Here is an 11,964-nt window from a genome sequence, read left to right as displayed (position 1 = left end):
GAGTGAGTGTTCTAATTTCATTGACTGCTAAGTTTTAGTGACATAAACTACAAGTGAGGTCCTGCATAGAATGACACTTTTCGGTAAACAATGTTTTGGTATACAAGCAAAAAGCAAATCAAGAATAAGGTGGCAAAATTTTAAAACTCTTTTATTCCTTCACCCTAGTTATGTGAACACACATAAATGTTTCAATAGACTCCTGTCAGCAAGCTGCAACTTGCATCTCGCTTTAGAAGATAGACAGGACAGGTCAGGTCAGGTCTTATCAAAACATGTCTGTTCTCAAGAATAAGGTAAAGGAATTAATGAGCTTTAAAATTTCGGGACTTGGTATTCAATCACAATCATATTCCTTGTTTTCAAAGGAATCCTTTTTCCCATTATCAAATCATTTGAAAATTTAGTTTACTTTTTCTATAAACTAACAAGTACTGATTTGAACGTGTAGCTTTTTCCCCTTTTCTTAATGAAACTTGAGGTTCATTATTCATGTGCATCAATGGAATTTTGATTGATTCAGGCAGCCAAAAAAAACCTCTGGAGAAAAGCACCCTCCTTTTGTAGAATGATTCTTTACAATTCTCTTATTACTCAGCTACAAAATTTCTCTTCACGAATTGATTGAAGCCTAAAAGCCCATTGTTGCCAATTTTTTCACACATTCAAGAACTTTTATGTTCTGATCGAATCATGTCATAGGCAAACCATGAACGTCCAATTTCTCTAACTTTGAGAAAACTGCACATGCCTGATGAATCCTGGTTTTTCCAAGTCCTAGATACCATGACTATGATTGGCTTCCAATATTAGTGCAAGCGTTGAATGAGGCTGATAAAATTTTTGCACAGAGAAAAAACCAAATAAAGTAGTATTAAAAATATTTCATGGCCAAAGGGTCTCGTTTTGTTCATTTGATGATTACATATTATTATTCCAATGTAGGTACTCAGTTTTAAGGAGAAAACAAATAAGACTTTCTCAAAATAATGATCATACTTGACTTTTAATTTACAATTAGCATAGCAGTAAAAAATATAATTACAGTTGTCAAAAAGATAATAATTGAAAAAGAAAGAAAAAATGAATAAAAGCAGAAAAATAAAATTGGGTTCAGGAAGACAAAGCATCATATAAATTGAGGATGAATACATTCTTCCATAAAATATTTTCTTCATATTTTTTCTTTTCTTGTTTTTACTAAAACGTTTTTGGTTTCTTAATACAGAGGGATAACTAAATACTTATAAAAATTAATGTGGGATTGTATTTTCTAAATAATGAAAAATGAATGGATATTCTTTTCAGTCTTAGAGCTGAAAGGACAGTTACCTGCTGCAGTTTTGCTTTCCACTTTGAATTAATTTCCTATGGTTGAGTAAAAGAGAGTGCTTGTAAAAAAAAAATTCGAAGGGATCAGCTATATTGAGAACCGGTTGATCCATTGTACAATATAGTCCCTTCCATTGATACATGCAGAGCAATGAAAAGTATTAAGTAAGTAACAAGGAGTTGCAGACATAACTCAAACTCAATGAGGGATAAGTACCTATTATAAAAATACTCATGTGGTTTTTTTCCTTAAAAATTCTAATTCATTAAGTTTCTTATACAAATGATACTAGGTTTTAAAAAATACAAGGCAGCTTGGTAGCTTGTAGTACACCCTAGAAGAAGTCTACAACTAAGCTGCATTTATTTTTCCAGAAAAAGGAAAGGAGACTGAAGGTAAAGAACAATGAATCAGAGCTAAGTCTTTCAGTGCTCTTAGCAGCATTGATTGTGCTTCGGGAATAAAGCGCAAGAAGCTGTAATGATGATGGGCTTGTTCATTCATTTTTAATTCTTAGATTTTTGAAAACTACAGAGTGCACAAAGTTTACAGGAATTTTCATCGATTTTTTTGAACAATATTAACCCCCCCAAAAAAACGAGTTCGAATTTGCATATTTTGAGCTCCCATTTAATGCGTGACGCCAAGTCATCTAAGATGGTGGTATCGCAGATCGGTCTGACTGTCAAGCCAACCTACCTGTGCAGCCGCCATATTTGATGACCCGGCATCTCGCATTTGAATGAGAGCTCAAAATATCCAAGTTCGGAATCGTTTTTTGTGGGTTGATATTGTTAAAAAAAGTCAGGGGAAATTATTGTTAACCATGTGTACCTTATATATTAGGTTTTCAAAAATACAAGCATTAAAAGTTATTAAAGAAGCTCAATTAGAGTCTCTAAAAAAAAGTCATTGGGAATTAACTATAGAAGATAGGTAATATTTAATGAAGGAAGATCCATCTCTTCTGAAGAGGACTTGTGTGACCTTTTGGAGATGCATTTCAGACAGGCAGAGGTATGAGGTACTTTCCCTTTACATAGAGTTGAGTTCAAACATGGAGGTACTTTCCCTTGAAATAATAGTACTAAATTTAAAAGTAAAGGTATTTGCCATTTAAATTTTAGTTTTAAGTTCAGAATTGGTACACAAGTATAATTGACTTCAATATACCTACTTAAAAAATACAAATACGAAGAGAATGAAAGTCTAATAATTGAATGAAAAAGACTCCAAGTATTAGGCAATAAAATACTGCTCGGATCTTGTTGCTCCTGCAGAAAAAGAATTGAGATAAAAAATTTGTCTACCTACATAGGTGATCGATATCAATTGTGCAACAAAAAAAAATTGACTTTAATACCTCCTTACAATACCTAATAATTTTACACCGAATATTTATAGGAATAAAAATCTCTGAAAAAGTTACTTGAAGAAGTTATAAAGATTCAGTCTTAAAACTTAAACTTGCTTGATACTTCATAAAAGAATACAAAAACACCTATCACACTAATAGTGCAGCGAATCATTGATTAAATAGATGAAATTGAATATGACTGATTGGGCAAAGGGAACTGAGAACTTGCACTGATGCGTGACACTCTGCTCTTGCTGGCATATTTCCGATATTACTTGGGAAATTGTTTTCAGAAGAAGTTGCCAATTATTTGAGCCGCAATGTCTTACATATGCCTAATCTTTAAAATTAAGATGCAGACAAACAAATCAAGTTCAAGGGGAAAATATTTACCAAAATACGAGAGCTTTGACAAATAAATTAGACAAAACGAATACCTACAGAATTTTTGGTGGAGGTTTTGCAAGGGTACCTATTATGTACTAACGTTTCCTTTAATTTAAGATCTTGCATAGATTACTGTATTTGCGAATGCAGAACGTAGCTAAAGTTGTAAAGATATTTAAAAAAAGGCGTTGCAGTTAAAAAATTGATACAAAGATCTGTTACAAGCTAGGGAAATAGAGACATTGGAATTAGACTACTTTGAGCTGATGTGGTGTGAGTAATTGAAAAACTGGACCTGTAGGTAAATTCCTGTGGAGCACTCATATAAAAATAAATAGGTTATTATTAAGTTGCTTCTTAGAGCTCAAGCAATCATACATGAGGTAGTTCTAGTAGGTAATGAGATGAATCGCTCTCAGTTCAGTAATAAAATGAAAACAAGAAATAAGATCTTTTTCACAACACAAGCAGCGTTTGATGAGTGGTTATTTAACTTTTGAGTATGACTTGGAGGCTGTTCATCATTTACATCAAACACAAGGGGGAAGGAAGTTAGTCTGGTCCAACATGCCCAGTAGGATCAAGGTCAAAAATTCCAGATATTGACGCGGCAATATTTATGAATGAAGTTTCACTTCTATTGGTGATTTTTAGGGTGGAGGCACTTAGTCAATGAGACTCCCAAAACACGTATCATGGTTTGCAAATTTGCAAACTTCCTATGATAATTTACTTTTAGGGAAAACTACTCAATGTCAATTCACTGAAACCTTCTTGCTTTATCTTTTCTGTGCCGAGAAATTTTTTTGAAAATTTTAAGGAATGATGTTGATTTGCTCTCTTTCAAAAGAATACAATGGGAGCAGATAAAACATTGCAAACGAGATACGCCATTTGGGAGTTTTACTAAGAACAGACCTACTTAGAGGGGAGTTCAGTAACGATACAATTTTTTTTTTTTTTTATTTGAAATTGACTAAGCTGATAGATAAAAGAAAGTACAATTTAACCATGCAGTATCAGTCAGAATTATTGATTCAGTAGGTAATTGGCAGTCAAAGCAAAGTAGAAAAATAGATGATGGAAAACAGCCCACCTGAGTCTCAGATGCTATATTTAAATAAAAATTTATTAGTTAACTGGATATTGGCATTGGCTTAAGAAACTGGAAATGGAGGAAATACCTATGCAGGCTATTGGGGTTAAAGCGTACCTTTTTTACAGATAGATTGGTGAGGAAATATCAAGTTATGAAAGAGCTAAAACACAGAATTTCATGGAATAGTGACTGAAAAAGAATTTTATGCCATCAAAATGTACATGCTTTGGTCCTTCCATCAGTTAGGCTACAATGAGCTCAAAGTCAATGCATTAAGGAGTTAGGTATTAGAATATATTGAGAGTAAAAAGTATTAAGTAATGGGAGATGAGGACGAAATAGCATTGATACGTCTTGAAAAAGGTTCCAACAATGCTAAGCTGATTTTTAGTTTGTTGATTGAAGAGGGAAAAAACTTATAGTAAATTAAGTAAAATAAAGGATAAATCTCTTTAGAAACAAAAAACAAACCAAAAATAAAGAAGATAAAAACTGCTAAAATTAGGATACAGCATGTGATCATCATTACATTCCTACAGTAACAGGCTAATGAGTAAAAAAGTCCACAATTAAAAGATAAGGCATAAGAATAAAATATATAGCAATTAACAAAAATTTAAAAAGGCATTTTGAATTTCTCCGATTTGTAAAAGTTTATTCCAAGCCATGTCTATGAGACCTTAATCAATTCAAAGTAAATTGGACCAGTTCGATCAGTTCAAAAAATTGGACCCTTGACAGTTTCAAATCCAAAATTCATCACAAAAAATATGAACAAACTAGGAGTTAAAGATTGAGGTGTAAAACCTAATAAGCATGAGAACCTCCAGAGCCATTTATTCATGTCCCATTGCATATCAATTATCCAGTGAAGATTAGATTTTTTATAAAATCATCGGGATCTAATACAAATTACGCTGTGACAGTGAGAAAAACTTTCATCTAATTAAATTACATAGATCATCATCGATAGAGCAACACCCAAGTGGTCACATGGGATTTTGGTTTTGACTCTTCTTGATGTCATTGTCAGTTTGGAAAGGTTAAGATACCTGTTTAGTGCAGTTAATCGTTGTTCACTTGGAGGGATCACTGACAATGTAGTTTAAAATTTACCATAATAGTGAGGAAGTTGGAAAAACACAAATTTGAGGACAAAGAAGTTTTCTTCACCAAAAAATAAAGTGTTTCTTTTAGACAGAAGTTTTTAGGGAATATCATCGACCTACTAGGAATTCCTTTCAGATGAGGTAGCGAAACATGTGATAAATTTTCACAGATTGGATGGGTAAGTAAAGCAAGTGCAATCATTGTGAGATGCGCATGATACAAAATGCATTACTTCTTGGTCACGCCATCGATAATGCCTCTATAAACAGCATTAATTGCCAGTAGAATGTTGATAGTTGTTATAAATGTATTTTTTTTCACCCTTAAATATATCTTAGCTTGTCTTCGCTGACAAGCATCCCAATTCAACATTGTGTTTTAGGTAATCCTCACTCCGAGTGAGTAATCTAATTTTATCTCCTAGCACAAGAAGATTATGGAAAACATGGGATTTAGGTATCTGGCATGAATTTAAAATACATTGAGTTCTTTCCTTGGATTAAAAGCGAAAATGCACTTCGACGGCGTAAGTCCGCAATCACATATCTCGTTTGCGGTGTCTGAAAATCTCCGCCTATATGTTATTTTTTTAAAGGTGAACAAATGGACATCATTCCTTGAAGAATATGCAGAATTTTCTTTGCACAGAGAAGAAAAGATTGCGGCGGTTTAAAAGAATTGCTGTTGAGTAGTTTTCCTTTAAAAAATAAAGTATGACAAGAAGTCTGCGACGTCGTAAACCGAGTTATGTGATTGCCAACTTACACCGTCGACTTGCATACCTGTTGTGCATCAAGTGAATGTATTAAGTCAAAATTCTCATTTTATCAACTTTATGGCAACAATAACCTGTGCAAAGTTTCCTCCTTTTTGATAAACAGGTGGAAATTTTATTAGTGTTGAACGTAGTTCGTCAAAACTTCACTTTCAAATCCAAAACCCTTCGAACCCTACAGGTGTTTATTGAGATGAAAAAATGGCTCAGAGGGACATTCTTTGGATCAAAGGATACAACAATCTGACTTTTGAAATCCACTAAGAAATTTATAACAGTAGCTACAAACGATTCTCAACAACGGAGAAGGTAGGCTTTATATAATTACAGAATTTAGTACAAAACTAAGGTTCTGAAGAATTAAACGGCATAAAATGCAAAAATTACTATAAAATACACTTAGCAAACAGTTTAGACACGAGTGTTGTGGGTACAGTTCCTTGAAAAAGACTATCGTGCTGTAGACTGAAGACATAGATACAACTCTGTCGAAGGTGACTATATTGACCCTTAAGTGTAAAAACAAAATTATAGAATCCTGCACTTGCCTTTCTTCTTCTTTTTGACCTGGAGCGCTGCTCGGGTTGCAGTTTCAAATACTTCTCGAACGCCTTCTTTGCTTTTGGCTGAACATTCCAAATAGGCGAACGCGTTGATTTTTTCTGCCATGCCTCTACCTTCTTCTGGCCGCACCGGCTCTTGCTTCATTTTCCCCAATTCTTTAATGGTGACAGGGTCGTTTCTAAGATCTTTCTTGTTACCCACAAGGATGATTGGAACATTCGGACAGAAGTGTTTGACTTCAGGAGTCCACTTCTCAGGAATGTTCTCCAATGAGTCGGGCGAGTCAATGGAGAAGCACATCAATATAACATCGGTATCGGGATAAGATAAGGGCCGCAAACGATCGTAATCTTCTTGCCCAGCGGTATCCCATAACGCCAGTTCCACTTGTTTTCCGTCGACTTCTATATCGGCTACATAATTCTCAAACACAGTGGGTACATAAACTTCGGGAAATTGATCTTTGCTGAACACAATGAGAAGACACGTTTTACCACAAGCACCGTCACCCACGATGACCAATTTTTTACGTAATGAAGCCATTGAAACAATAACTCACTCAAATTGTATCCGGAATTACGAAAATGAAAAGCAAAATTGGAAAATAACGAGCGGCAGGGTTACAGAATAACTTCGTCGTCAGGAAATTGACAATTGATGATGGCCGATGATGACTCGGATCGGACTGGCTGCTGCTGTTTACTTTTGGTTTTTTGGAATGACGTCATTCAAATGGGCAGTAGTGTGTCTGTGATCTCAGCTTGGCTAGATGAAGGTGCGTCCAGATGCCAGCCACACGGCTTGTTGGGCTTGTCGAGCTGCCGCAAGGCAACGACAACGAACAATATAATGCGAACCGCAAGGCGGTTTTCGAGTTGAGCCGCCATTTTAAAGACTGTGACGCACAGAGGGTACATGCTTTGCCACCAACATACCGTGTGACGTCAAGAGGGTACGAAATGCGACCACCACTTTATGCCGGTTGTCACAGGTCGCCTCCAGCCTCCAGTTCGCCTGACCCCTCCGCCCTCCGCCACCGTGGAGTCGTGGAGTACCATTTACAGAGTGTTAGAAAAATCCCCTCGAACCCCCCCCCCCCCCCTCATCTAACTTTTTACCTAATTGAGGTAGAGTTTTGAAACTTGGAGGACGTTCCTAGTAGGCCAAAGGGAGCTACGTTTTGACCCCCCTAAAATTTTCAGGGGGCGCCCATGGGGGGAGGGGGGACGGACCCCAACTTTTTACTTTCAAACGGGGGGATCCCTCTTGTGATACCTCGTTCGAAAGAGCATAAAAAAAGAAAACTTTTCGCGCAAACTCGAAGTCAATACCTCCAACCGTTTCAAAATGGCGGCCGGTTAAAGGTAAAGATGGCCGAAAATTGAAACCCATATTTTTTGTCGATGGATTTATCTGAAACTCGGTTGTGAGAAGTATTTTAACACGAGAAAAACAAATTTGACGTTAGATTTTCAAAAATACCAAAACTGTCAAAATGACGGCTGGTTGAAGTTAAAAATGGCCGAAAATTGGCATCTCGGTTATTTGCCTATGTACCGGCCTGAAACTTGGAACGTAGGGATATTTTGGCATGAGATTAATAAATTTGAAATTAGATTTCTAAAAAAAAAAAAAATTTCGTCCATTTTGAACTTTAACCAGCCGTCATTTTGACAATTTCGGTATTTATGAAAATCTAACGTCAAATTCGCTTCTCTCGTGTTAAAATACTTCCCACAACCGAGTTTCAGGTAAATCCATCGTCAAAAAACCTAGGTTTTAATTTTCGGCCATCTTTACATTTAACCGGCCGCCATTTTGAAACGGTTGGAGATATTGACTTCGGGTTTGCGCGAGAGGTTTTCTTTTTTTATGCTCTTTCGAAGGAGGTATCACAAGAGGGATCTCCTCATTTGAAAATAAAAAAGTAGGGTCCATCCCCCCCCCCCCGGGGGGGGGGAAGCCATCTGAAAATTTTGGGGGGTCAAAACGTAGCTCCCTTTGACCTTGGAACGTCCTGCAAGTTTCAAATCTGTACCTCAATTAGGTAAAAAGTTAGATGGGGGGGGGGGGGGAGGGAGACTTTTCTAATACCCTGTATGTGTATGAGTACCCTAGTGCCATGGACCAGAGACTCTTTTTTAGAGAGGCATTTTTTTTTTAATTTTTGAGAGAGTGAAAATATTCAATTTTGGTCCATGGTCAAACGTGCTCTACAATGAAAATATGAATACATATTTATTCTTTCGGCCCATGTATGTGGATGTATTCTCATTACCTTCCACGGAAAAAAATCGCAGATTCAACGGAACAACTAAACAACTAGAATCCCTTATTTACACCCTGAGTTACGACATCTCACTGCTGGTCGGGCTTGGTTGGGCTGAGGGCTGAAAGTGGCCTAAAAAAATCTAATTCTGATTGGTTCTCGCTCGCTCGGAGCTCCTCTGAAATTCGGATTCCTTGGCGTTGATTGCCTGGGATACCCATCCTCTTCCGCAGGATCACGTCAATATTGCGACCAAAGAAGAATCTTTTGAGGGAGCATTGCCCATCTCTTCAGGAGTTATACTTTTTGGCGTTGGATGGGTCAACTTGGACTCTTGGAAGTCAATTAAGATCTAAATTTCCTATGATGCGATCAATTTGCGATTCGGAAAGGAACTCCGACTTTTAAAACTGAGCCCTCCTATTGAGTCCCAGGAGTGCACTGGGAAGGATTCGGAACCATGAAATTCGAATTTCTTGGGAGTCGATTACTTAGGTCTCAATCTTTTTCCTAGAATCTGCAACGAAAGAGAAGATATGAAGGGGGCACAGCTCTCCTCTTTAAAGGGCCTTTGTTGGGCCTAGGGTGGGCCTTATGTTTGGGGGTCAATTCAAAGTGGAATTTTCCGTACTTTTCAATTCGAATGCAATTATTGAATCGCAATTCGGTTGGGAACCCTGACTTTTGGGATCGTAACCCTGACCCCCCTTTTCCTCCTACTGGAATGAATTTTGTCTCTGGAATTTAGCTACAACGGCCGTCAACTACAATGAGCGCCATATCCGGGTACGGCGCTCCGCCCCACACTGGACTCGAGTGCCGCCAAATGCTATTCCATGCAGGCGACCCCATCATCATTCGACATAATAAAAGAACAATTGGACGCCCTCCCCCCCCCCCCCCCCCGCACGCAAAGAAAAATTACCAGCAAAGGATAGTTAATTTATTGAAGAGCTTCTCCGGATACCTTAATGGCCTTGAAATTATGATTTCAATCATGACATGAGGAATTCTTACGAATCTCTTCGATAAAATGAAACGCCTGGAACGAGTAGCCCGCTACCCCCCCCCCCCCCCCCCCCACCACCACCACCAAACGGGAGGAAATTTTGAAGGGGCGGAAATCCACTCGGGAGCATCCTCCGAACAAGCAAAAAAAAACATCATGTCACCGCGGAAAATCCCGGAAAAATCTCTATTCCGTACGCCTACCTATATTCGTTATCTACAATGATGAAATTATTTTTCCAAGGGAAAACTGTTGCATGTCCCCTCGGTTTGGGGCCTGAAATCTATTCAGGAGCATCCTCGGAGTTCGAATACCCAAAAAAAAACATCAGGTCACCGCGGAAAATCTCGGAAAATTCTCTATTCCTTACGCCTACCTATATTCTTTACCTACAATGATGAAATAATTTTTCCAAGGGAAAACTTTTTCATGTCCATTCGGTTTCGGGGCCTAGTATCGACTCACGAGCATCCAAGGAGTCCAACTAGGCAAAAAAAACATCAGGTTCACCGCGGAAAATCTCGGAAAATTCCTCATTTTTAGGACGCCGGGAAATCCTTACCTAATGATGAAATGATTTTCCCAAGGGAAAATTGTTGCATGTCCATTCGGTTTAGGGGCTGAAACCTACTCGGGAGCATCCTAGGAGTCCGACTGAGCAAAATAAAACATCATGTCACCGCGGAAAATCTCGGAAAATTCTCGATTCCGTACGCCTACGTATATTCGTTACCTACAATAATGAAATGATTTTTCCAAGGGAAAACTGTTGCATGCGTCCATTCAATTTTGGGGCTGAAATCTACTCACGAATATCCTCGGAGTCCGATTACTTAAAAAAAACATCATATCACCGCGGAAAATCTCGGAAAATTCTCTATTCCTTACTCCTACCTATATTCCTTACCTACAATGCAATCCATTTATGGAACATAAAAAAACTGAAGTAATTACATTTTATCTCGGAAAACACCGGAAAATTCTCTACTTATGAAACCTCACTCAATTCATAAACTACTTATTAAAATGTCGGAACCTTTCATTTTGTTGAAAAAGTACAAATCAACATCATTCCTTGATGTTTTTACGGAGTTTTCTTTGCAAAGAGAAGAAAAACCACGGAGGTTTTCAAAAATTGACATTAAGAAGTTTTCATTTAGGTATAGATAAAGCGTGACAGGAAGTCTGCGACGTCGCAAACTGAGATAATACGTGGTCTGGTAGTTTCACCGTCGATATTCAATATTCATCATTACAATGCCGGTATGAATTTTCCACAAGAAATCCACCGCTTAGGCCTTATTGTCTCCACGGGACGTTTTCATGGGATTTGTCCCACGTTCAAATCGCAGGAATGAAACTTCTGGGATTTTTCCCAGTTAGGTACCGTCTCCACGGGACGGGGCTCATACAGTCCTGCGACTAGTTTGCGCGGGAAGATAAATTAGTTAAAGTCGAGTATTTAACCGGGATTAAAATAATAATTGCACTCAAATGACAATTAGACACATTTTTTAACTAAACAAACATTAACAATGTAGTAATGAATAAAATATCGCACGATTCGGTTTCACTTCTTCTCCTTCTCTCAGTGGATCCTAGGGGTAGGTACAAGTACCATACTTGGTACTGGGAAAAATATTGAGTTAATCAATATTTTTCCCAACTTCGTAAGTGGGATTTTTCCCTGGGACAAATCTCGTGAAACGGCTCGTGGAGACAAGGCCTTATGTATTCGGTTTGTCTGTTCTTTTCAAGGACGCACATCGTGGCAAAATTGGAAAAACTTAATTCAACCCGACGGCGACATTTTATTAATCAGAAATCAATTAGAAACTTCCAATAACAAAAACTAGTTAGAGAATGAAATTACTTGGATCAACTTCTTGTTTCTCCGCCTGAGGAAAAATTGTTGATACAATAGGAGAGTAACAATTTGACTGGTTGATTAGGAATTTTTCGCTGTTCTGTCTAGTTTTTCGGTTTATATGTGATATATTTACTTTTTTATATTGGGGGGGGGGGGGGGGGGGGGCACACTTATCGGCCCCAGAACGTATC

At 37.7% G+C, this 11,964-nt stretch overlaps 1 protein-coding gene across 1 annotated transcript; it reads right to left on the bottom strand.

Moving 5' to 3' along the window:
• Window positions 1-987: 987 nt before the first annotated feature.
• Window positions 988-7,339, bottom strand: LOC109032449 (ras-like GTP-binding protein Rho1). The gene has a single exon (XM_019044585.2). It carries the CDS (start codon window positions 7,166-7,168, stop codon window positions 6,590-6,592), a length of 579 nt encoding a protein of 192 aa, XP_018900130.1. The 5' UTR covers window positions 7,169-7,339; the 3' UTR covers window positions 988-6,589.
• Window positions 7,340-11,964: the final 4,625 nt, after the last annotated feature.

Source organism: Bemisia tabaci, chromosome 2 (assembly GCF_918797505.1).
Source record: "Bemisia tabaci chromosome 2, PGI_BMITA_v3".
Taxonomy (NCBI): domain Eukaryota; kingdom Metazoa; phylum Arthropoda; class Insecta; order Hemiptera; family Aleyrodidae; genus Bemisia; species Bemisia tabaci.
This window is presented reverse-complemented; position numbering and strand designations above follow the sequence as displayed.

What these genes read in the sequence shown, in the direction of transcription:
- LOC109032449 (XM_019044585.2), bottom strand. Translation starts at nt 7,168, where the DNA reads ATGGCTTCATTACGTAAAAAATTGGTCATCGTGGGTGACGGTGCTTGT.